This window comes from Eumetopias jubatus, unplaced genomic scaffold, assembly GCF_037043125.1.
Source record: "Eumetopias jubatus isolate StellerSeaLion01/CBP00866 unplaced genomic scaffold, mEumJub1_p1.0 scaffold_1, whole genome shotgun sequence".
NCBI lineage: Eukaryota > Metazoa > Chordata > Mammalia > Carnivora > Otariidae > Eumetopias > Eumetopias jubatus.
Window position 1 is genome coordinate 149,647,087 of NW_028274807.1, and position 27,037 is coordinate 149,674,123.

The window sequence follows — 27,037 nt, forward strand, 5'->3', positions numbered from 1 at the left end:
GGATCCCAGGACCCTGTGATCATGACCTGAGCCGAAGGCAGATGCTTAACTGACTGAGCCACCCAGGCGCCCCGATAATGGTTATTTTGTAAAAGTGCTTACCTGTTAGAGATACATACTGAAGTATTAACTAAAGAATGACCCGATGTCTAGGCTTTTCCTTAAAACACTTCCAGTGTATGCATGTGTACCTAGACCCACACACAAGGAAGTTGTGGGAGTGATACATGAAACCAGATTTGCAGAAAGCAGATAATTACTGAAGGTAGGTGATGGGCACACAAGGGTTTATTACAGTCTTTTCTCTAATTTTGTATATGGCTTTAATTCCATGAATGACTTCAAAACATAAGGAAGCTGATGAAGGGGGAGCTGGAAAGAAATAAGATTTTTACCTCATAAACTGGCCCAATTTCATAATCTGTGAAAAATCCGATTGATGGTTTAGCTAGAAACACTGGAGTATCAGCACAACTGTCAGAGGGCAAACAAGGGGAGAAAGGCTGTTAGTCTCACCCATGTGATTTGTGCAAAATAAATACACCCAAACTGCCAAAGATAATCACAATATGTCATTTATTGGGTTTTGTTCCTGTTGTTAAAGCAGGCAACAAAATAATTTTACCGCATGATAGAATCTTCATGAAGATATGTGCAGCTGTGTGGTTCATTTTCAATATGCATATAGGGAGCTTCCACTCTGGAAGCTTCCACGCCAATATCCTGACTGGGTTTTTAATATAGGTGCTGTGTTTCTTTGCATATATTAGTCCTTTTTCTTAATAAAAAAGATATCATTTGACTAATAAGTGTTAATCGTTTTAAGTCCCCTGAAATTATGAACCCATGAAACCATTCATTCCCTTCACAAGAACAATTAATAAAATAGGCCAAAGGCACTCTGAAAGAAAATCACAATTTATATGTATTATTTGCAATTAATCAAATTTTAAATATTTTTATTTTTAGGGTCATATTCCAAGACATATGAGTGCAAGGGAAGAGAACATGGCTACAGACCAAGACTGTTCAGATGAAAGCAGGGGACCAGTACTAACCCCTGATCCTTCAAAACCCCGGCAGGTCAGAAAAGCACAAACCCAGGCTTCTTGGGGGATGTCCAAAGGCCAGGTCTGTGGGGAGCCCTGAAGACCTGCTCTGTTCTGATACTGACATCCCATTCCCGCCACCTCCCCGAAAAGTCCAGACCAGACCCTGGACCTTCTGGGTTTACTCCCACATGTCCAACTTTCTGATAAATCCAAGTCGGGGAAAGACCCACCTCTGCTCCAAATCTCCACCCTGGAAATCTCCTGTCAGTACTGGCTTCTTCGGAGGAAAGAGAAGAGACTTGCCTCCATAGGGAGTGTTAGGAGGGAAAAACCGAGGGTTTTTTAGGAAGTGGTTCCGACTCTCCATTCTGGCAAGCAGAAGTCGCTCCAGTTCTCTCTGGGGCACGTGTAAGTGGCTCATCCACTTTTTATTCTTGGGTGGACCTGCCTTCTTTGAAACACAAAAAAATAAGAGTCCATGACAGGCCGAGGGACTGTGTGTGCTGACATTGGGCCAACCGCATGACCCCCCGGTAAGCAACGCAATCTCTCCTATTTCGCTGCAGACCCGCAACTTCCTGTGTCACCAGGAACTCCTTCCCCTTGACGCCTCCCTGTGCCCACTGCCCCCACACACCACCGCGCACGGGCTTCCACACCAACCTTGACGGCCTTGCGCTTGGCCTTTGAACACAAGTCCCCCGTCAGGCTGTCCACAGTGTAGTCTAACTCGTCTTGAGACTTAGTGAGCGTCTTCTTGCAGGAAGCCTCAAGCTTCTTGGTCAGGTGCTTCTTGGGGACGGAACACTTCTCACAACTGAATGTGAGTTTTGAACATCCAGGGACGGAGACACCTATGGCACCAATGAATCAAACTGAGCTGCCACAGACTGAAGTGGATGTTTCTAAGATGACTATAAAACCACCGGGGCCACAGTTAGCTTGATACTTTCCCTTCAACTTTCACATTCACTACACTAGACATAACTGCTCTTTAGCATATAAAGTACTCCTGGAACTTATTCTATGTACTCGAGACTTAGGACTAGAGTGTTACGTATTTGTTTGATTGTCGAACATGGTCAAAGAACATGAGTAGACTACTGTCTGTCTGTCTCACGCATTCCCCATATGTGAACTTGCTTTTCAAAAGCTCACATGAGGAATCAAAGTTTCTATTAGCTTTTTACTCCTCTAAGATCATCCCCAGAAGGTTAAAGGAGAACACCCATTGCTAGCAAGAACTGGTACCAGTACAATACCTGGTAAATCCTCAATACATGTTAACTCTATCCTCACTTATCTGCATAAGATGGTGAATTCCCAACTAACTTTGCACTATTAAGTGGCTTAGTATCACGCGACGCTTACTTCTGCTCCCTCTCTCTGGCCTGTCCTCTCTACACGGCTCAGGCTGTCAATGCAACTCTGTTCTCCTGAGCACCCTCAATTCTCTGGATCCCAGTCTTCCCATCCCAAATGCCTTCTCAGCTCCAAAGCCTCAGAGGTCATCAGAGTCCCACTGACTGGGGTGCCTGGAGAGCTCATCTTCCAAACCTGGCACCACTGGGCCATCCGGATATGTGCCCAATGGATCCACAGAGCAACTTCTCCCTATCTATATACTGACTCTGCCAAAAGTCTACCTCCCTGCTTAAACCCACAATCCAGCTCCCACCCCACTCACTCTCAGAAGATCCTGCCTCCTGCATCACAGGAAACTGGCCCGACATCACACATACGAATACACACCCTTCTCTGCCTCCCTACCCAGTCTTCCCACCAAACTCAAAGAAGGTACAGTTGCTCTTTTCCTACGTGGGGTATGGAAGAACCCCACGGTCCATGTTCTGGCTGCAGTCGGAACTTGCTCCCTTATCTGTCTTCAGTCCCTCCCTCTCTTGGGTCATTCAACTACTTTTCTAAGCATTTTCATCTCTCTTGGTGTTGAACAGCTGACAAGGGCGCAAATTCCACGTGGAGGAGTTGAGACTTTTGTCTTGCAGGTGTTAGGGAGTCAGAGAGGAAGTGGCGTGCTTAGAGCTGACCCTCCTAAGAGTCACTATCAAAATTAAACAAAAGGGGAAAAAAAATCAATGAGGAAATGGCAGCAAAGGTGGCCAGAGTGGTCGTGTTCCTAAAGAACTTCCCGAGAATGAGAGCAGAGGCCGCAGCAGACTACAGAAGCCTTACCTTTAGGTGCAGAGCAAAATGGCACCATGTCACTGTAGTAATCGTCCGGGCAGATCAAATGGTGTTTCTGTAGCAACTCACTGTCCACACACCATCTGAACATAGTCTTCACTACATAGAAGGGAAGAAGGACAAACGTGTTTGAAGCCAGACTGATGTTAAAGAACTTGCACCCCAAACTTTTTCACCCTCCAAATCTAAACCATCTTACAAAATTCTTTCCAAGGACCAAGAACAAATTTATAATGACATGCATGTTGTCATTTCGAGATTTCAGAAATTAATCAGCAAATGTTGACCAGACACTTCACAGAGGCCAACCATTAGTCAGGGCTGTGCTGTGGTCTTATTTGAGCTAAAATACTGTGTGACTCAAGGAGAGGTCTATTAATAAAATATAATTAAGGACAGTATGGCAGATTAAAGAAATGGCCCCAATCCTTCACCCTTCTCTGTATCCACACCCTTTGCCATATGACTTTGCACTCCTTTGCCCTTGACTTTGGCCATGTGATGTGCTTTGGCCAATGAGATGTTGGCAGGGGTTTGCACAGCTAAGCCTTCTCTCTTGCACCTTTGCCATTCTCATGAGAGAGCTTCCCTGCCCCTGAGAAGAGCTCCTGCCTCTTTATTTTGGACTCCAGCATGAATCCATGTGGAGCAGACTTGAGCCTAATTTGTAACAAGGAGGCAAGTTCAGCTGGGCCCACAGCTTAAAGCTGGTCTAGCCAGCCAAGCCCAGGTAGATCAGCCAACCCCCAACAGATCTACTGACACATGAGAGAGAAAATCTCCTTTAATAGAGTGAGAAGTCAGTCATTAATATCCATGGCTGATGAGCCAAGAAAAAATAGGAGAGACATAGGTATCCAGAAGAAGTAAAGCCAAAAATGGCTACCTTTGGCAGGTGGGCTGAGATTGGGAGAGGTGACATGGAGGATTTTTTTCAATACACTTTATTTTTTATTTTATTTTATTATTTTTTTAAATATTTTACTTATTTCTTTGTCAGAGAGAGAGAGAGAGGGAGAATGAGCACAAGCAAGGGGAGTGTGAGAGGGAGAAGCAGGCTCCCTGCTGAGCAAGGAGCCTGATGCGGGACTTGATCCCAGGACCCTGGGATCATGACCTGAGCCAGAGGCAGACGCTTAACCGACTGAGCCACCCAGGCAGCCCTAGACTTTATTTTTTAGAGCACTTTTAGGTTCGTAGAAAAATTGGGTGGAATGGAGATGTCCCATAGAGCCCCTGGCCCCACACATGCACAGCCACCCCCACCATCAACACAGCCCACCAGAGTGGTACATCTGTTCCAACTGATGATCCTACACTGACACACTGTTATCATACAGAGTCCATACTTTACATTACAGTTCACTCTTGGTGTTGGAGATCTATGGGTTTGGACAAATTTATAATGACATGCATGGGTAGAGGCTTTTTATAGTTCATTAGAAGCTTTTCTAAACTATTTGATTTTTTTAAAACCATGTATATTAACACTTTGATAAAAATTCAGGAATAAAGAAGACGAATGGAAGACTCAGGAAGTTTTCAAACTTCGTCACTTGCTCCATTAACCAACATGACCTTGCCCTTTGGAGGTTTCCTATAACCAAGGATGAGACAAGCGAAGAATAAATGTTTCTCCCATAATATTCATTAATTTAGGAATTTCAAAGTTTGGCTTATTTCCTGTTATAGTCAGGGTTCAGTGAGGAAAATAGAAATCACTCTCTGTATGTCATATATAAAGCGACTGAATGCAGGGGACTATGGAATGGGAGATCAAAGGTCGGGGAGACTATCGCTACCAACTTAAGACAGCAGCACTGAGGGAGGGGCTTCTCAAGAAATTATCTGGAAGCTGCTGTGAAACTCACAGCTGCTCAGTCATCTGCCTGCTACTGCTTCTGGAAAACAGTGACCTCCTCCTCCTCCAAAACTCACCAAGAGCCTTTCATGAGTGACCTAACATGGAACCATGGGGAAAAGTTGCATTCTGGGAAATGCCTCGCTTCTCCTTTGCAATACAAAGACCTCAGCAGGGGGTGGCAGGAATGCCAGGTTCTGTTCCAGCCCAGTTCCCAAGGACTTTGGTGAGGGCCTATTTGAAATATTATAAGATAAAACTTCCACACAAAGGACAGGGGCCATGTGGGAAGATGTAGCCTCTCTCTTCTGATACCCTTGTCTCCGCAGCCCTCCCCAAGGCTGTGGACAGTTAGGTGTTACGTCTGCAGAAGAAGTGTCAGCTATTTGGAAAGTCTCTCTCCATGTCCGGCCTGGACTACGTGAGCCTTGGAACACCCCTCACTGGCCTGGTGAGCATCCTCCTCCACCCGGGAAGAGTGGGCTTCCTGCACCGACCCTATGCTCCTGCACCTGGCTCTGTTCCACTCCCCAAGAGATAATGTGGACAACTTATCAGCAACGGAAGGGAATGAAAGCAAAAAATGTTCTCATCTTCCCCCTTCTGTCTGGAGAATTTACATATGTTTTCCACTTTGTGACATTTGTATTAGCAAACAGAGAAAGGCTGCCTCTGTGCCTCAAATAAGAAAAATTGCAGGGGCATGTCCTCCCCATCAATCATCTAAGGTATAAAGAAGGTTCTTGGGTCACCTTGTCCTTTTCCCCCAACCAGAAGCAGGACCCAGAGGGATGTCCGTGGAACTGGATCAAGATCTCTACTTCTGCTACTTTTGAAATAAAAAAGAAACGTTACCAGAAGGCAGAGAAATGTTACCAGAAGCCTGAGAAACCAGGGCAGATAATGTCTGATTATAACAATATTATCTTGGGTAAAAAAACAAAATGAAGGTCATTGAAAAACTCCCCTGACTCGGGTTTGTTTCTCAGTTTGCAGCGTTTTATTTCACTTTCATTTAAAAACAACCAAACAATTATTTCATCCCCCTTGATCTCTAGCCAGTAGAATCATAGGAACAGTGTTGGACTCCCGGGACTCGGGGGACAACAGGCAACCAATAATACCTCCCAGGAATCTGCTACCAACAATCTCTGCCGAATCCACAATGGAGCGAGGGTCCTGGCAGCTACACGACTCTGCTCTGGAGGCAGAGGAACAGAAGATGCGGAATACACACTGAATGTTCACTGTCTGCTATGCTGAGCCTCAGAGGTGGCAGGTTTGACCAAGTTCAAGGCCTCGCACCCAGAGCCATGCCCTGCGGGAAGTCACTGACACCTGTGTGACACCCTGCCTGGTCTGGTCAACAATCCTTCCTCCCGCTCCTGATAGAAGAGAGGCGGGCTCTGACAGCAGACTCACTCAAGTCCAAATCTGGCTCCCAGCCCTTCTGAGTTGTGGGAATTGAGGGAAGTCATTTGATACTTTCTCTCAGTTCCTGCAGCTATAAAATGGAGAGAAAACCTACCTCACAGGGTTGTTAGAAGGGTTCAGTCGGATAACCTATACAAAGCATCTTGCATAGCATCTGGTCCCTAGTAGGACCCTGTAAGTCTAATGCCTTTCCAAGCCAATACACCTTCCACTTCTCCTTCCCTCTGGGCCACAGATACGCTGGGTCTCCTGACCCTAAAAGCACAGTCCCCACTGCCTATTGCACTGGAAAATGATGACTTTCAGGGATGCAGGAGGATAGATCAAAGTCTTTGGGGACAATAAAAGGAACCAGGCCTTCTTGGAGAAATGGCTGATTCCAGGTCTGGGGCAATAAGATAAGCCTGGAACATTTGACCATTCCAGGAAATAAGGAAGTTATCAAAGACAACTGCTATTGTATCAAAAGAGTTAGGAGAGAACTTGAAAAGGCTCCAACTGGCCAAAGATGGGACAACTTGAGCATTGATAAAGACAATAAATAGAACTGTAGTTATGAAATCCATGAGTTCATAATGATACTGAAAATCAACCAACAAACCTCTCTGGTCACCTTTGGAAGATGCTAGGGGAACCAACTCATTATTTTAAAAACTGGCAAAGAGGGGTACCTGGGTGGCTCAGTCAGTTAAGCGTCTGCCTTCGGCTCAGGTTGTGATCCCAGGGTCCTGGGATCAAGCCCTGCATCAGGCTCCCTGCTCAGTGGGGAGTCTGCTTCTCCCTCTCCCTCTGCCTGCCACTCCCCCTGTTTGTGCTCTCTCTCTCTGTCAAATAAATAAATTATTTAATAATAATAAAAATAATAAAAATAAAAACTGGCAAATAAGGGGAAAGAATTAATCCTGCCCATTCGTACTTTGGGGTAATCATAGTAGTAGTTGAAAAGTTTCTCTTTATGGAAGTACCAGTACGATTAGCATTTTGTCCTAATTTACAACCCCTAATGAAATAATAGATCCAGGCGAAGGTCACCAGCAACACGGAGGGAGAGACATCAGACACCACATACCTCCTGAAGACAGCACACAGCACAACCTATGAAGTGGTCTTGCCCCTTTCCTCCACAAAAAAACTGAGTCTAAACCTTACAAAGTCTCTAGAACTAATTACTGAATTGCAGGAAACACAGGAACCAGGAAGACAGGTTTAACAACACCACAATGTTGAAATCAGCAAAATCTAGACTACAGACAAGTCTATAGGAAAAACAATCCAATTTCTTTAGCAAATAAATTGATAATGGGGGTGCCTGGGTGGCTCAGTCGTTAAGCATCTGCCTTCAGCTCAGGTCATGATCCCAGGGTCCTGGGATCGAGCCCCACGTCAGGCTCCCTGCTTGGAGGGAAGTCTGCTTCTCCCTCTCCCACTCTCCCTGCTTGTGTTCCCTCTCTCACTGTGTCTCTATCAAATAAATAAATAAAATCTTTAAAAATAAATTGATAATGGAGGTGACTGACTGAAATAAAGGCTTTTCCGTGAATGCTGGTGGCGAGGGAGCTTTGAGGTGGAAGGAGAATCGGCAAAATCTGAGGCTACCTCTCCACGAACACTCATCGGTTATAATTTAATTTGGAGAATTTAATGTAGACAAACCCCAGCAGATGCCAACTTGACCAGGTGATCCAGGTTAATATCACCTGTGCCTTCTGACCGCTGCGGCGAGGAGAGGGCCCCACAACTTCTGTGGTATTGCTGCCCAGAATGAGTCTGAGTCTGGTCACAAGGAAACAGGAGAGCCATCCTGTGGAACGAAAGGCCAGCCAGGAACCATCAAGAGGGGATTCTGTGATGACCGGAGTAGGAAGCACCAGAAATCATCTCCCCACTTAGGCAACAACTGCACTGGCAGAAGCACTCTAACCTAACTATTTTGGAACCCTGGAGTCTAGGGAAGACTTGGAGGTCAATTCAACTCTTAGCAGAGTAGCAGCTACCCAGCCCCCATCTGACTCCTATGGCAAGCATCTGTGCACACGTTCCTGGCGCAGCCTGCTCAGTTTGTGGGAGCCTGGGTGAGCAAAAAGGACTCCGTCTTCCAAATACCAGGGATCTGTGCTCTGATTTCTTATTACCGCTTCTGATCACAGAGGTGTAGACAAAGGGGCCAGCAGCCATCGCTGTAGTCCCTCCTCCACTGATGCAAGCCCCTCCCCCTGCAGCGGAAGAGACTTCTAGGCTTTTTTTTTTTTTAAGATTTTATTTATTTATTTGACAGCGAGAGACAGTGAGAGCAGGAACACAAGCAGGGGGAGTGGGAGAAGGAGAAGCAGGCTTCCCGCTGAGCAGGGAGCCCGATGTGGGGCTCAATCCCAAGACCCTGGGATCATGACCTGAGCTGCTTAACGACTGAGCCACCCAGGGGCCCTTTCTTTCTTTCTTTCTTTCTTTTTTTTTAACTTGTAGGCATTTTAAAGGGCCGGTCCCTTTTTCCTGTCCTTGACCTTCCTTTTTCCCCTTTTGGGAACCAGATATTAAAGACTAGGACATTCAAAAACAACTGCAGATGTGGGGAAAATTAGAACATGACTGCACACGCCCAGGGAAAAGCTCAGAAAAGACCTGAGAAGAACTTAAGTGTACACCTCAGGCTGACTCTTGGCACAGACAGCCTACAATTAAAACAAAAACAAAACCAATAAACAAAAATGGCAAGAAGGGGGAGAATCTGATTTCTTGAGTTCACACATTATTAGATTCAAATATCCAGTTTTTAATTTAAAAAATCACAAAATTTTTTAGATCATTATCTCAGCGCTCCATTTTACAAGAGATAACCGTGTCTGGGACAATAATAACCTTATTTATTTGAACTTTGTATTCAGACACAGTGTTCACTATTTTTTAACATTATATAATCTTTACTATAACCACGAAAGTGAGTTTTAACATTCTTCCCTTTTAGAGACAAGAGGGCTGAGCTACATAAAAAGCTGTTTCCTAGCTTATCAAATTTAAGTCTTTACCAGAATATCCCACCATGTTCTACGTCCTAAGAAATGAACTTGAAAACGCTCATGCTATCTTAGGTTTCCTTAGATATGTCACCTCTGCCTATACTCATCCCCTCTGCCTATACTCTTGTGCAACTGAAACAATATCAAAATCAGAGTAACCCAAGTATGTTTAATTTCATGATCTCAGGGTCCTGGGATGGAGCCCCGCATTGGGCTCCCTGCTCAGCGGATCCCTCTGCTCCTCCCCTCCCCCGTTCATGCTCTCTCTCTCTCTCTCTCTCTCTCTCTCAAATAAAGAAAATCTTAAAAAAAAGAATTGTTAGTTTATGTTTCTAGGCACACAATGCATAAAGATGTAATCTGTGACACGTAATTTTGTGACATCAACAACCTAACAGGGTGGGGATGGAGCTGTAAAGAAGCAGAGTTTTTGTATGTTATTGAAGTTAAACTGGTATAAATTCAAATTAGAGTGTTATAACTTTAGGTTGTTAAATGTAACCCCTATGGTAATCACAAAGAAACCAGTTTATATACACAAAAGAAATTAAAAAGGAATTTAAACATTTCACAGACACACACACAAAAACTGACCCAACACAAAAGAAGGCAGTAATGCAGGAAATAAGAGACAAAAGATCTATAAGGCATACAGAAAAAAATAAAATGACAGAAGTCCCTCCTTATCAGTAATTACTATAAATGTAAATAGATTAAACTCCCTAATCAAAGGAAAAGTTGGTAGAATGGCTAAAAAGACATGATCCAACTATATGCTGTCTATAATGGACTCACTTTAGATCCAAGACACAAACAGAATGTAAGTGAAAGGATGAAAAAAGATATTCCATGCAGATAGTAACCAAAAAGTAACTGATAGTATTCCACGCAAAAACACCAAAAGGGGTGGCTATTCTAATTATCAGACAAAATAAGCTTTAAAACCAAAAGGTTCCAAGACACAAAGAAGGACATTATATACAAATAAAAGGTTCAATATAACAATAAGACAGAACAATTATAAATATTTAGACACTTAATGACAGGTCATCAAAATAATGAAGCAAAAATGGACAGAATTGAGGAGAGAAATAGACAGTTCTACAATACTAGTTGGAGCCTTCAGTACCCCTTTTACAATAACAGATAGAAAAACCAGACAGAAAATAAGTAAGGAAACAGAGGACTTGAAGAACACAATAGACTAAGTAGATCTAACAGACACAGACAGAACACTGCCCAACAAGAGCAGCTTAATGTTCTTCTCCAGTGCACATGGGACATTTCCCAGATCATATGTAAGGCCACAAATTGAACCCCAGTAGATTTTAAAGGATAGATACCATACAAAGTATCTTCTCTGACAACAATGGGATGAATTTAGAAATCAGTAATGGGAGGAAACTGGAAAATTCACTAAATTGTGGAAATTAAACAACACACTTTTAAACAACCAACAGACCAAAGAAGAAAGCACAATTAGAATTAGAGGAATTAGAATTAGAAACTACTTAGAAACAAATAGGAATTAGAAATTACTTAGAGACAAATAATGAAAGTGAGAACATAACATACCAGAACTTACAGGACATAGTGAAAGTGGTGCCAAGGAGGAAACTTACAGCTATAAACACATTTAAAAACAAGAAAGATCTCAAATCAGCAATCTAACTTAAGAACTTAAGAAACCAGAAAAACTAAACCCAAAGCTAGATGAAGGAAATAACAAGACTAGAGCACAGATAAATACGGAACAGATAAACAATAGAGAAAATTAATGAATAATGAACCTAAAAGTTGGTTCTTCAGAAAAATCAACAATATTGACAAAACTTCAGCTAGATCAACTAAGAGAAAGAGAAGACCCAAATGACTAAAATCAGACATGAGAGTGGGGATGTTACCAACGATTCCACACAAATAAAAAGGATTATAAGAGAGTACTAGGAACAATTCTACACCAACAAATGGGATAACGCAGATAAAATGGACAAATTCCTAGAAATATGAAACCTACAAAGACAAAATCCCAAAGAAATAGAAAATCTGAATTGACCTATAACTAGTTAAGGAGATTCAATCAGTAATCAAAAGTCTCCCCCCTCCAAAATGTTCTGGACCTGGTGGTTTCCCCAGTGAATTCTACCAAATATTTAAAGAAATAATACCAACTCTTCTTAAGTTAAAAAAACAGAGTTACACATTCTATAATGTCAGCATTACCCTGATACCAAAGCCAGACAAAGACACTACAAAAAAAAAAAACGAAAAACTACAGACCAATATCTCTTACGAACCTCAATGCAAAAGTCCTCAGCAAAATACTAGCAAATCGAATCCTGCAGCTTATTGAATGAATTATATACCATGACCAAGTGAGATCTACTCCCGGAAATCAAGGGTAGTTCAACATTTGAAAAGTGATCAGTGTAATACCCCACATTAGTGGGGTGAAGGGAAAAAAATCATATGATCATCTCAATTGATGCAGAAATAACACAAAACAAAATTCAATGCCCTTTCATGATAAAAACACTAAAAAAGCTAGGACTCGGAGGGAACTTCCTTTACATAATAAAAGCCACAGATAGAAAACCAGTAGCAAACATCATACTCGATGGTAAAAGACTGAAAGCTTTTCCTCTAAGATTAGGAACAAGGCAAGGATGCCTGCTTTCATTACTTCTAGTCAGTTTAGTGCTGGAAGTTCTAACTGGAGCAATTAGGCAAAAAGAAAAAGGAATCCAAATTGGAAAGGAAGAAGTAAATTCATGTGTTTGCAGATGATATGATCTTATATGTAGAAAACCCTAAAAGTCCCACACACACAAAAAAAACCTGTTAGAATAAATGAATTTCAGCAAAATAACAGGACACAAAGTCAACATGCAAAAATCAGTTGCATTTCTATCAACAATGAACGATCTGGAAAGGAAATTATGGAAACAATTCCATTTAAAATAGCATCAAAAAGAATAAAATACTTAAAAGTTAGCTAAAAAGGTGAAAGACTTTTACAATGAAAAGTACCAAACATTGCTGAAAGAAATTAAAGATGACATAAATAAATGGAAACATATTCCATGCTCATGGATTAGAAGATTTAATACTAAAATGTCAATACTACCCAAAGTGATCTACAGATTGAATACAATCCCTATCAAAATCCCAACGATGTTCTTTGCAGAAATAGAAAAACCCATTCTAAAATTCTCATGGAATCTCAAGGAATCCCCGATAGCCAAAACAATCTTGAAAAAGAACAAACAAAACCAGAGGATTAACACTGCCTAATTTAAAAACTTACTTCAGGGGCACTTGGGTCGCTCAGTCGATTAAGCATGTCTGCCTTCGGCTCAGGTCATGATCCCAGGGTCCTGGGATCGAGCCCCACACTGGGCTCCCTGCTCAGCGGGAAGCCTGCTTCTCCCTCTCCTCCCTGCTTGTGCTTTCTCTCACTATCTCTGTCTCTCTCTCTCTAATAAATAAACTCTTAAAAAAATTCTTAATCCCCCCCCAAAAAAACTTACTGCAAAGCTATGGTTATCAAAATAATATGGTACTGGCATAAAGATAGACATAGAAAGAAATGGAATAGAATAAAAAGCCCAGAAATAAACCCTCACATATATGGCCAAATGATTTTTGACAAGGATACCAAGACCATTCAATGAGGAAAGAACAGTCTTTTCAACAAAAGATGCTTGGGAAAGTGGATATCCTCGTGCAAAAGAATGAAGTTGGACCCTTATCTAACACCATATAAAACATCATATCAAAGTTAGTCAAAGATCTTTGTCTTTCTCTTTCTGACTTATTGCACTTAGCATTATACCCCCTAGGTCTATCCATGTTGTTGCAAATGGCAGGATCCATGCTTTTTTATGGCTGAGTAATATTCCACTGCATATACGTACCACATCTTCTTTATCCATTCATCTATTGATGGACACTTGGGCGCTTCCATATCTTGGCTGTTGTAAATAATGCTACAATAAGCATTTGATTTCACTCATATGTGGAATTTCAGAAACAAAACAAATGAACAAAGAAAAAAAGACAAATAAAAAACGAGACTCTTAAATACAGAGAAAAAACTGAAGGTTGCCAAAGGCAAGGTGGGTGGGGTGGTGAGTGAAATGAAAGGGATTAAGAGTACACTTATCGTGAGTCACTGCATCTCTCAGTCTGACTTCATGCCAAAGGGAGTTAAAGTAATTTCATCACTTCTAACTCATGAACTTAATGAGGCACCTACAGTGTTACTCAACAGGAAACTATTTGCATCTTGGGATAGATATTTTGTTATGTGGAACCATCTTAACCACTGCAAGCATGTCTTAGCATCCCTGACCAATGCAGTACTAAAAGCCAGGAACACAACCCACCCCCTTTACTGACATACCAAAGATGCTTCCAAATATTTCTGCATGCCCCCTAGGAGGACAGCACTGCCCCAAGGTTAGAACCACTGAAAACGCTCTAATGTTAAGTATATCCTTCCCTACCCAAAAAACTCAAACTTATATCTTTATTTGGATGGTGTATCAGCCACTCCAAGTTATAAATTCCACTTTGACTAAAAGACCTCCCACCACTTACTAGCTGGGTAACCTTGAACAAGGTAGCATAACTTGTGGAGTTTCAGTTTCATCTGTAAGATAAGGATGAAGCTTACTTAACTCAGAGCAGTAAGCTTTAGTGCAGAGGCAAATGTTCCTTCCTGAGCCTCCCCCCAGCTCCTCTCCCTTTCCTCATGGCTCAGAGAACATGGTGAGATCACTGCCTAATTCACCTGCCACAAGGTTAAGGAGAAGGTTGTATAAAGAATTGAAGTCAGTGGGGAGAGGCTGAGTCCAGCTTTAGTGTAATTATCTTTGATGACACAAACGGCAAGGTAGGTGCTAGTCCTCTGGCGGGATACATACATGGCTTTCCAATTTTGTAATGGAGAATTTTCTTCACACTGGTGCTTAATGCCATTTGCTTTTACTAAACACAAAACATGGGTCTTGGCTATTTTGGAACATCTTGTACATTAAGATCCCTTAAGAATTTGTAGAAGCTAGTTCCATTAAGCACAAAATTTTATTTAGAGCCAATAAAACAGACTCAATTTCAAAAGAAAAGGGGGGGTACACTTATCATGATGAGCACCAAGTAATGTATAGAATTGTTGAATCATTACATTGTATACCTGAAGCTAATATAACCCTGTATGTTAATTATACTCCAATTAAAAAAATTAAGCAAAGACCTAAATGTAAGACCTAAAACAATAAATCCTTAGAAGAAAATATAGGGCAAAAGTTTCACAGCATTGGATTTGACAGTGATTTCTTATATGCCTTGATATGACACCAAGGCACAGGCAACAACTTAAAAATGATTTAAAAATGCATTTGAAAGGACATTTCTCCAAAGAAGATATACAAATGGCCATAAGTCCATGAAAAGATGCTCAGTATCACTAATGAGGAGGGAAATGCAAATCAAAACTACAATAAGATACCACCTCACACTCGTTAGAAGAGCTACTATCACGAAAAAAAAAAAAAAACAGAAAATAACAAGTGTTGGCAAGGATGTGGAGAAATGGAAATCCTCGTGCACTCTTGGTGGGAATGTGAAAATGATACAGCTGTTGTGGGAAACAGTATGGTGGCTCCTCAAAAAATTAAAAATAGAACTACCATACGACCCAGCAATTCCCCTTTTGGGTATACACCCAAAAGAATCGAAAGCAGGGTCTCAAAGAGATATCTGTATACCCTGTTCAGAGCAGCATTATTCATGATAGCCAAAATGTGGAAGTAACCCAACTGACCATCAATGGATGAATGGATAAGCAAAATGTGGTACATACATACAATGGAATACTATTCTGTCTTAAAAAGGAAGGAAATTCTGACACAGGCTACAACATGGGTGAACCTTGAGGACACCAAGCTAAATGAAATAAGCCAGTCAAAAAGACAAATACTGTATGATTCTACTTGTATGAGGTACTTTGAGTAGTCTAAATTGTAAAGACAGGGGCACCTGGGTGGCTTAGTCAGTTAAGTGTCTGCCTTCATCTAAGGCCATGATCTCAGGGTCCTGGGATCGAGCTCCATGTCGGGCTCCCTGCTCAGCAGGGAGTCTGCTTCTCCCTCTGCCTCTCCCTGTGCTCTTGCTTGCTCTCTCTCTCTGTCAAATGAATAAATAAAATCTTAAAAAAAAATAAGTTGTAGAGACAGAAAGTAGAATGGTGGTTGCCAGGGGCTGGGGTAAGGGTATGGGAAGTTATTGTTTAATGGGTACAGAGTTTTAGTTTTGCAAAATGAAAAGAGTTCTGGGGATGGAGGGTGGTGATGTTCATACAACATTATGCATGTACTTAATACCATTGAACTGTCCATTTAAAAATAGGTAAGATGGTAAGTTTTATGCATCCTTAGGCACAATAAAAAAAATTGGGGGAGAGCAGCTGGGTGGCTCAGTTGGTTAAGCGACTGCCTTCGGCTCAGGTCATGATCCTGGAGTCCCAGAATCGAGTCCCACATCGGGCTCCCTGCTCAGCAGGGAGTCTGCTTCTCCCTCTGCCCCTCCCCCTTCATGTGCGTGCTTTCTCTCTCTCTCTCTCTCTCTCTCTCTCATTCTCTCTCGCAAATAAATAAATAAAAAATTTAAAAAAAATTGGGGGAGAAAAACACAACTGTCAAGAATATGAAAGACAATTATGGAATGAAAAGTCACCGGAACAAAAGGCACAGCATAAGGAATGCAGTCAATGACATTGTGATTGGGAGGTATGGGCAGATGGTACCTACACGTGTGGTGAGCACAGCATAATGCATAAACTTGTCAAATCACTAAGTTGTACACATGGAACTAATGTAACATTGTATTCCAATTGTACTCAAATAAAAAAGAATTTTTTTGAGAGGTTGAGAGAGAGAGGAGGGGCAGAGAGGGAGAAAGAGAGAAAGAGAGAGATGAAGGAAGAATTCCAAGCAGGCTCCTTGCCCAGCACAGAGCCCAACACGGGGCTCGATCCCACAACACTGAGATCATGACCTGAGCCAAAATCAAGAGTCAGACACTTAATTGACTGAGCCACCCTGGTGCCCCAGAAAAGAAATTTTTTTAAAGAACATGAAAAACAAGAAAAGATCAAGAAATTCTTTCAAACTGAATACTCTAAAAATGGGTCTTTTTTAAAAGATTTTATTTATTTGATAGCGAGAACGCACAAGTAGGGGGAGTGGCAGGCAGAGGGAGAGGGAGAAGCAGGCTCCCTGCTGAGCCAGGAGCCAGATGTGGGACTTGATCCCAGGACCCTGGGATCATGACCTGAGCTGAAGGCAGATGCTTAACTGACTGAGCCACCCAAGAACCCCTAAAAATGGGTCTTGACAATCACATGCAACATGACTTCCTAGACAGAGTCCTGGACCAGAGAAGAGAAAGAGCCACTGTGGGACAGCTGGTGAAATCTGAATGGGATCTGTGAATTGGAGGTTAGTGTTGCACAAATGCTGATTTCTAGGCTTGTATGGTTGTATGTTGATTACATAGGAGAGAGTCCCTGTTTTGGAGACATGCATGTTAGAGTGTTTTGTGGTAATGAAACATCACATCTGTAATTTGATCTCCAAACATTCACAAGAAGACTAGAGAGTGGTCCGTAGAGCCAACACTGTAATATATTAACGGCTGGGGAATCAGGTGAAGGGCATGTTGGGAGTTCATTATACACACCTGGAGGCATCTTGAGGAAGGTATCAAGGACATGCACTTCGGCCAGTTGCATGATCCGTTCTTTCTCTGCAAGCGCTCGTGCACGGGCCTGAATGATATGTCTCTCCAACATTTCAATTTCATCCAGTCGCTGCTTATAGACCTTCCGAATCTGGCAGGTAGACCATCAAATGCACAGAAATAGGCTGAGATCGCAGAGCTTTACTCACCCCCACCCCCAGCATCGGGCTTCCTGTGAAGCACAGAACAATCACAGAACTATGGAGACCAACTGGTCCAACCTAACAGATGTGAAAACTGGGACCCACAGAGGGAAAAGGCTTAAAGGTTTCATAGTAAATTCGGGAACAGAGCCGAGCCTGAAACTCTGCCTCCTGCCTTCACAGCTGCCACCCAAACTCTGAAAGAGCAAACACAAGTTAGCACACCACCTGTGGTAGACAGAGGCGTGCCACCCAGATGCCCACCTCACCTGAGACTCCCTTTAAGGGATTCCTCAGCAGTGTGGGCAGCCGTCAGACTCAGCAGAGAGGATCCAAGTCAGCTGCCTTCCTCCTTGTACAGACGAGGAAGCAGTTGCCTCCCAGAGACGAGTCATGCTTCCTCAAATCTGGGCATGAATGCCTAGGTTACGATTGTGGTTTGTGATACAAAGACAGGCACCCCAAACGGGGTGACTTTTAGCCTTACCATCTTCAGGAAACAACAACTATTCGGCTATCTGCCCCAGTCCTTTTATTTACATATGCAATTATTTCGTGTGTGTATGCACGTAGAAAAATGAAGATGGATAGGCGCTACAGACTTAGGCCTTATGTGCGTATTTCTGTAAACGTGCGGAGAGAGTGCTCTTCCACTAGATGTCGAACACACTGGGGCAGGGACTTTGCGTTTTCCTAGCTGCATCCCCAGTGCCTGGCAACCAGCAGATGCTGGCACTTGTCGAGAGGCTGAGTCCTGCGGGGGCCTGCCTTTCTAGGGGCGCGCCCTGGGGCCCCCCCGCACTGTCCGCGGACGTGACGCCACCGCGTCCCCGGTGAGCAAGGGCAGGGAGCGCGAGGGGCTCCGGGGCCGCCTTACCCGCTGCAGCTCGTCCACGAACTCCTCGTGGCGCGCATCCTCGCTGCCGCGGGCCTTGATCAAGCTCGCGCTCAGGTCCTCGCCGATCACCTCGTTAGTGTACAAGTTGCGGAAGAGGCCGGTGAGCAAGTGCGAGATGTCTTGGCTGCGCAGCGAGGTGGGGCGCAGACTCAGCAGCTGCGGCTCGGGGAGCGGCTGGAGCGTGAGGGGCCCCACGCGGCGGGCCCGGCCCCCGAAGCCGTAGTGAAAGGCCTCGGAGTGGGTTAAGGAGGACAGCCAGGTGGACTCGCTGGGGCTGCGGATCCCGGCCAGATGCGAGGTTGGCGTCCACGTCGGACCCCGGAATGCGTAGGACCCGGACTCTGCAGACAGTCGGTCTCTGGCTCTTCCCGTCTCCATGGCAACTGAGACGCCGCTAACTCCTTGCCGCCCTTCCGCTTCCGGCCGCGTCCTTTCCGCTTTGCCTCCCTCTGCGGGAGCCGCTTTCGCATCGACCTTCTTAAAGTGAGCTTAGTGTGAGGCACCAATGGAGAATGGTTCATTGGCACAGCCAGGCCAGTCTGGTTGCAAAACTTGGCTCCTAACTACCTCTCTTCATCCGTCTGTTCTCTAATTTGTTAAGCAATTATTCACTCATTTAATATTTATTGTATAAAGATTCTATTTCAGGTTCGTGCTGGGAGCTGAAGATAGCAAAGGAAGTGAGATGCTGCTTCGGCCCTCAGTCGTGTGTGTGTGTGTGTGTGTGTGTGTGTGTGTGTGTGTGTGTGTGTGTGTGTGTGTGTGTGTGTGTGTGTGTGTTCGGCCCTCAGTCGTGTGTGTGTGTGTGTGTGTGTGTTCGGCCCTCAGTCGTGTGTGTGTGTGTGTGTGTGTGTGTGTGTGTGTGTGTGTGTGTTCGGCCCTCAGTCGTGTGTGTGTGTGTGTGTGTGTGTTCGGCCCTCAGTCGTGTGTGTGTGTGTGTGTGTGTGTGTGTGTGTGAGAGAGAGAGAGAGAGAGAGACCTAGATCAGGAAACCAGGGTGGTGAGTAGGGAGGCAACTGGAAAACAATGGTAGTTTGGTAGTTTAGTGGGTTAAGCCCAAGGTGGCAATAAATGTTGGTTGTCAGGGAACCACAAAGGACAGGAACTTAATCATTTTACAGAGAGAGCGTGAAAAGTGGCTTTTTGGACAAAGTGAAGACCAGGCAGAGATTTTTTTTAAATCTCTATCATTAGTTATAAAGGAAGTAGAAATTAAAACCACAGCGCGATACTACACACTTAGTAGAATGTCAAAAAGTTAACTAAATATATAAATGTACCAAATGAGTGCTGGTGATGATGTGGAGAAACTCCAATTGTCATGTTGCCATGGGAATACAAACTGGTATCGCAGCTCTGGAAAATGGTTTGGCAGTTTCTTAGAATGTTACACATACAGCAGACCTGCTTCTAGATAATTTTCCCAAGGGAAATGAAAACTTATGTGCACACAAAACCCTGTACCCAAATGTTTATGATGGGTTTATTCATCATCACCAAAACTTGGAAAAAACCGAAATGTCCTATGCCCTGCCTAAAGTTTAAATTGTGGTACATCTATACCACAAATGCTCTCAGCAATAAAGAGGAAACAGGAATGTTGATACATACAACAGCAGAGGTGAATATCAAATGCGTTATGCTAGTAGAAGAAACCATTCTCAAAAGGCTATATACATAATGATTCCATTTTGGAGACGTTCTGGAAAATGCAAGACAGTAAGCAGACTGGGGGGGGCCTGGGCGGCTCAGTCCATTAAGCATCGGACTCTTGGTCTCAGCTCAGGTCTTGATCTCAGGATCATGAGTTCAAGCCCCATGTTGGGCTCCATGCTGGGCGTGGAGCCAACTTAAACAAAAACAAAACAGAAAACAGATCAGTGGTTGCCAAGAGCTGGTCATGGAAGCTTGTGTTGGCTCCAAAGGAGCCTGAGGAGATTTCTGGGGGTAAGGGAACTGTTCTTTATTGTGTTGATTACATAACTGTATGAATTTGTCAAATCTCACAGTACTATAAAGGATGAGTTTTGCTGCATACAAATTTCACTCCAGTTTTTTAAACAGTGAAGGAAAAAAAAAAGAATGAGTAGGAATAAGGCAGGAGAGGAGGAAAAAGGGCATTCTGGGCAGAGGCAACCCATTGAATAAAAGCGGGACGAGAGAGTGCATATAGGAAGAAATGAAGGAAGTTCAGGAGTGGAACTTAAGAGTTTGAGCAGAAGGAATGAAGCTGGGAGGTGAGGGCCAGATCATAAGCCGGTTTGTAGGCAACATTAGGGAATTTAAACTCTTCTGAGTGCAGTTGGAAGGGCCATCAAGGGTCTTCAGCTGAACATGTCATGGTCAGCTCTCTGTTTTACTAAGATCACTTTGGTTGCCATGAAAGAACAGACCCGAGGGAGGCAAGAGGTATCAGGGTGACAGATGAGAAAACTATGGATGGATTAGGAAACTGCATCCATGCAGAGGCTAGGGAAGAGATGGATTAGGAGCTTGGGTTAGGGGGTAGGAACTGATTGGAGACCTGTAAAAGGGAGAAGTCACAAGACCTACTAATGGATAATGGAAGTGAGACAGAAGAGGAGCTCAGAATGACTCCCAGATATCCTGTGTAGGCAACCAGGGCAGGGATTATCTCCACTGAAATGGGAGAAAGGACCGGGCTTGTCCAGGCCAGCCGCTTGACATCACGTGGACTGGCATCATCGGCATACTATGGCTTCTGCTCACCGCTGATACAACTAGCTGCTTTTTCCTCCTGGGGTGCGTCTGCTTGCCTTACAGCTGAAACCCACTTCCTGAGATGAGCACCAGGAGGTTTGCCCACTGACCTGGGCCACTTCCGCCTCTCTTGGATAGGCCTGGCTCCCTCTTCTGTCCTTTCCAGTCCTCAGAGCAGACCCTGCTCTGGCTCTTCCCCAGCTGCACCCTCTCCACAGAATGAGAAGACCAAAGCGACCTGCCCCGTGCCCACCCTTCAGGTACTTGGGACCCCAGAAATATTTGCCCAAACATCCTAAGCCCATTAACAGGTGCTGTGTAGTCCTCTGTTTTTAAAGCCTTCCCCCCGTCGCTGACTGGTGTGTGCACTAGGGGACAGCTGTGGTGGGAGGTGGAGGTGGGCAGAACTCAGAAAAGTGGGCTGGTCTGTCCCGTTATCCACACACATGCAAGACCCCTGGTGGCGCAGGAAGGAGCTGTGGGTGGAAAGAGAAGCGAACAGTCTGGGGTCCTCCACTGCTCTAGTATTAGGGGTGGGCCATCCCAAACTGGGTGGTCTTGTTGGTTAGGAGCAGCTCTTGTGGAGGCTTCCCTGTCTCAGGAAAGACAGGACAGTGGATTTTTGCCGTCACTTTTGGCCTCTCCGAGCTGCCTCCAGACAGCCTCGAGAAGGTCACAGGGAGTCCGCCCAGCCCCGGAGACGGTTCCCCTTTTTCTGTGACCCCTCCCACCCTCTGGCTTCAGCCCCTCTGCTCTGTCCAGGCTGAGGTCTCCAGCAGCCGTCCAGTGCCTCCAGTGGCAGTGGCCACTCCTCTGTCCTGGTCATCCTGGGCTTTTCAGTAGTACCTGCTGCTGCCTCTTCCTCTCTTGCCTTGCTTCTCCCTCTCCTCTCTGCTCCCCCCATCTCCCTCTGCCACCAGTCCCTCTCTGCCTGATCAGCTGGATCCATCCCTGATTCTGCCTCCAGCAATCGATTTCTATTTGCCTGCTGACTAACTGACCAAAGGTGTGGTTCAAACCCTGCACCAGAAACAAAGGGCTTGAGCCACCTTTGGAACCACTCTCCAGCTTCCTCCTCCAGGCAAACCTCTTAGGACAAAAGGAATCCCTTCAGCTGCCTTCCTCGTTTTATGACCTATTCTGCTGACCAGAACTTTTGTTTGTGTGTTTGTTTTTAAAACAGATGCAAGACAATCCACTGTATGGAAATGAAGTTATTTAACTGGGTGCCCACTAATGAACTTTACCTTGTACAATGTTTTTGCATGTAACATACGGATAATAAGATAATATCGTGGAATTAGAATTGCTTAGCCAAAGTGTATGTACTTAGTAATATTGAGATATTGCCAAGTTGCCCTCCAGAAAGATTATCCCAGAGTAGACTCCCACCCACATTCTGTGAGCATGATGGACATATTTTGTTTTGTTTTGTTTTTAAGATTTTTATTTGAGAGAGAGAGCAAATGAGAGTGAGAGCACGAGCAAGAGCCGGGGCTGGGAGGGGGGGTGGAGCAGAGGAAGAGGGAGAAGCAGACTCCCCACTGAGCAGAGAGCCTGACGTGGGACTCGATCCCAGGGCTCCAGGATCATGACCTAAGCCAAAGGCAGCTGCTTAACCGACTGAGCCACCCAGGCACCCCATGATGGACGGTTTTAACGTATTTTCAACCGTATCCCAAATTTTATTCCCAGCTCTCATCTCCCTCCAAAACTCCAGATTTGTACATCCATCATATACTTGACATCTCGCCTCAGCTATCTGACGGCATCTCAAACTTCTATGTCCAGAATAGAGAAGCTGCTCCTCCTCGGCCTTCCTCTATTTCAGTTACTGGTAATTCGTTAGCCCAGCCAAAAACTTGGAGCCTCAACTCCTGTTTCTCTCATGGCCCCCACCAGTAACTCCTGCTGGCTCTCCCATCAGAATATATCCAGAATCCTACCACTTCTCATCACCTCCACTCCTACCCCCAAGGTCTGAGCCACCATCTGCCTCACCTGAATTACTACTGCAAGAGCCTCACCGAGCTCCCTGCTTCAGCCCTTGCCCCTCCATGATACTCCTTCTTCCTGCAGCCAGAGTGGTTCTTTTGGCGGGGGGGAGGAGGGGGGTAGGGAGAGGGAGAGAGAGGGGAGGGGAGGGGCAGAGGGAGGGAGAGAATCTTAAGCAGACTCCGCGTCCAGTGCAGAACCTGATGCAGGGCTCAATCTCACGACCCCGAGATCATGACCTGAGCTGAAATTGAAAGTCAGACGCTTAACCGACTGTGCCACCTAGGCACCCCAGAGTGATGCTTTTAAAATATGAGTTAGATCATGTCCCTCTTTGGCTTGAAACCTTCCAAGGGCTCCCAGTGTGTAAGCGGAGGCCCTTAGAAGGCCCAGCAGAATGTAGTCCCCATTACCCTTGTCGCCTCTCATTGTCCCTCTCCCTCTGCTCCAGCCACACTGGATTCCTTGCCAGTCCTCCAACACACCAGCCAGATTCCTGCCACAGGGCCTTGGCACTGCCTGTCCCCTCTGCCTGGGATCTTCTTCACCAGATATCTCCGAATGGCCCACTCTCTCGCCTCCTACAAGTCTTTGCTCAAATGTCACTTTCCCTGTAAGATCCAACCTATTTAAAATTTAACCCTCTCCCATTCCTGAATTCCCTTACCCTACACACCTTCTAATATACTATACAATTCACTTCTTATGTTTATTTTGGATTTTGGTATCTCTTTTCTTTCCGTTAGAGGTTAAGCTCCACAAGGGCAGGGGTTGGGGGTATATTTTGTTCACTGGTGATTCCCAAGCCTCTAGAACAGTGCCTAGCACATAGTAGGTGTCCAATAAATATTTGTTGAACAAATGAAATAGCAGAGCAGTGTCTTCTTCGCTTCACAGACTTAAGTGTGCCTCCTCCCTCAGAGGAGGGTCTGAGGACCAGTCTCCTGACTCTTCCCCACACCAAGCACTAGACTCGGCCTGTGGCGGAATAGGGTGGAGGTGAGCACTGGGACTTAGTCCACGTTCAAATAAACATCACAGTTACATAAACAAATACACAATAAAATCCCACAAATGTAATTATGTAAAAGTAATCCCAAATCATCCCATATCATCCTGGGATAACCCGCGGGCCCAGACACCCTGTGGTCCATCACAGCATCCTGGATCCCTGCCCGGTTAGTAGTCATCCTGGCATGATCTGAGCATGCACACTTGCCACAGCTGCTTCCTTGGGAGAGGCTGCCTTCACTTTTCCTCCTCATGCGTCTGGATTTGGGTCCAGGACCCTCTGGAGAGGATTCAGATGGGGTTTTCCAGCCCTGGCAGGCATCAGGAGCATGACCTTAGATCAAGAGCCAAAGGTTGGGCTCTGTGACCACCAAACTCAGTAAAGGAGGCCAGGGAGGGGACAGCTGTGGGGACATGGGATGTCAGCGTATGTCCATCCAGCAGGCGCTGATTTGTACCAGGTAGCCAACATCTGGTATTTTGGTGGATTCTGAAGGGCACCGCAGTTCCTAACTGTGGAGATCACAGAAATGAAGGGATTTGCTCAAAGTCTCACAGCAGGAAAGGGCACGGTAGATTTAAACAGCCCCTCGCCCCTGTGCCCTGGGACAGGGGCTCCAAAGACCAGGAGGGACAGAATAAACCTCCTCCACCTCACCTACTCAAGCTTGCCTGGGTTTGCATTTCTAGGGGAAGGGTTGGGCAGGGCCAGCCCCGAAGCATGCCACCGGAAGCCTGACCGTCCTGAAAGTTGACATTCATGGCTTTGATCCTCCCTCTCCCCTGGCCTCTGGAGGGGGTGGTGCTGGAGGGGCCAAGGGAAGTGCCTGGAGGTAGGTATGACCCTAACACTAGGTCTCACTAGGTCTTACCTGTCCCCAGTCATCCCAGAAGTCCCCTTCGCCTGCACCCCGCCTCACACACACATTGAAGACAGGAGGGTCAGCTGCAGTGGCAAGATGCGAGACTCCACCATAGGACAACACGGCTTTGGGCACGCGTGGCCCCTCTCTGCGCACTAACTGAGCCTGCCAAAAATCCTGTGAGTCACCAGGATCTCAGGGCATCTTGCAGAGGTAACTGAGAGCTGGGTTTTGGGGAGGGTAATTAAGGCGCCGAGCCAGGGCTGGGCCCACAGAGGGCCCTGCTTGTTTAGGGCAGAGGGAGCAGAAGCCAGCAACTCTGTGGTTGGGTACAAAGCCTCTTGCTGGGCCCTCCAGCCCCTCCACCCAAAGACGCATAGTCACGCACTCCCCGCAGAGGTTGGCACCCAGCAGACTTGGCACCCAGCAGACGCAGGCGGAGTGCCTCGCAGGCAGCCTGTGAAAGAGGGCGGGGCAGACAGAGGAGGTGAGGACGGTCGGAGTGCTGGAGTGCAGACTGAGCCTCAGGGCAGGGCAGCAGCCTGACTTCTCTGAGCAGGGCGCTGCCCAGTCCTCTTTTCCGGCAGAACCTGGTTGTATGTGCCAACTCTGAGTCAGCCGCACCTAACCATCTCAGGCCAGGGAGGAGGCTTCAGCTTGGGCCCCATGCCAGAAGAGGACCTGTGTGGGGAGGGCTGGGGGTATGTAAAGGAAGAGCCCGGCTGCAGCCCCCACCCCAGAGGCATCTGGGGTAGAGGGAGAGGCCACGGTCCCAAATAATGCCCTAGTTTGGAGCATGGGGCTCGGAGCTGGGAGGTGACGTGGATCAACAGGAACGATGCTTGAGATGAAGCCAAGACAACTGTTGAAGTCAGAATTTCATCGCATCTCTGCCTCGGAAGAGGAACAGGGCTTGAGGAGGCCTGACATGCTGAGTAGAGGGGTCTGGAGGCCCCCAGGAAGGTCAGAGGCCCCCAAAGGGCAGGCCTTTTGGCATATGTCCTAGCCTAGGATGGAGGGGGGGATACAGTCCCCCTCATCCACCCCCCACCCCAGGACTCCAAAGTCAGGCCTGCCAGTGTGGACATGCTCTTCCCTGACTGGAAGGGAAACCAAGGAGGGCTCTGACAGGCCTGCCAGGACCAGGGGGCACTCTTACTGAATGACAGGCCCACCAGAATGAGTGCCAGATAAAGGGCTAAACCCTCTATGTGGAGGGGAGGCATAACGGAGGGAGGGGCCTCTCCGAAGTCCCTAAGTCCTGACCCACTCTCCACCCTCAGGACAGGAAGACCTGCCCTGTGGCTTATATCCCTACCTGAGGTATTCAAGGCCACCTAGGCCTGGTTGTACTGGAAAGAGGGTTAAGGTGAGCTAGGCCTTCTCCTCCAAGAGGGGTCCAGCTGACTTCTGCCAGACTCTCACAATGGCTTTATCAGTGCTCAGGAAGCCTGGGTGATTCACTGGTGGGCCCAGCACCCTTCATCCTGGGAGGCCTTCTGGGGGCTCTCCCAAGGGACTCTCCCAAAGGGTGGTGGGCAGCAGGATTCCTGGACTTTCCCTGGGGGTATATAGGTACCCTATAAAGAGGGTATCTGGGTGGCAAGAATTGAGGGGAGCAGGGGGGTTCCCTGTAGGGGCCCCTTGTTCAGACAGCCCCTTGGGAGGCCACCCAAAGAAGGGACCCTGAAGATGTAACCCACCCCACCACTCTGCCATACAGATCACCAGGGGTTTGGGGTGCTAGAGGCTCAAAGGTGAGTTCCCTGCACCCAATTGCTGTAAGCTTTCCCTGCTTGCGCCCCAACCCTCACCAAAGGCGCTCCTGGGGTTAGAAACTTCCCATCGAGAGAGGAGAGGACCCTCCTCCGGACAAGATTTAGGCATACCTCTCCGAGGACCTCCTAACCCATGCCCGTGCACCCATTTTGCAGAAGGGAAAGCAGAGATCCGGGGAGCCGTGGCTGGACCCCCGGACGCCCAGGCCCCCTTCCGCAGCAGCCCGGCTGGGCGTCGGAAGTTGCACGGTCCCTTTCC

General features: G+C 45.9%; 1 protein-coding gene and 1 long non-coding RNA gene across 3 annotated transcripts in view; one reads left to right on the forward strand and one right to left on the reverse strand.

The window, feature by feature from the left end:
* Positions 1–18,805, reverse strand: part of DLEC1 (DLEC1 cilia and flagella associated protein) — a 72,268-nt gene extending 53,463 nt beyond the window's left edge. Inside the window, exons 1-6 of one of the 2 annotated variants that reach the window (XM_028107221.2) lie at positions 18,390–18,804; positions 17,310–17,460; positions 3,246–3,356; positions 1,716–1,906; positions 1,283–1,503; positions 396–474 (exon numbers count right to left, since the gene is read on the reverse strand). In XM_028107221.2, the coding sequence (XP_027963022.1) occupies positions 396–474; positions 1,283–1,503; positions 1,716–1,906; positions 3,246–3,356; positions 17,310–17,460; positions 18,390–18,788 (1,152 nt within the window). In that variant the 5' untranslated portion in view covers positions 18,789–18,804. Of the gene's footprint in view, positions 1–395; positions 475–1,282; positions 1,504–1,715; positions 1,907–3,245; positions 3,357–17,309; positions 17,461–18,389 lie in introns of both variants that reach the window. The other variant, XM_088026716.1, reaches the window with a different exon arrangement.
* A 2,291-nt stretch (positions 18,806–21,096) lies between these two features.
* LOC114212308 (uncharacterized) lies at positions 21,097–26,990 on the forward strand. The gene is made up of 3 exons (XR_003609937.1): positions 21,097–21,391; positions 25,020–25,213; positions 26,935–26,990. It is a non-coding gene; the product is annotated as an uncharacterized LOC114212308 (long non-coding RNA).
* Positions 26,991–27,037: the final 47 nt, after the last annotated feature.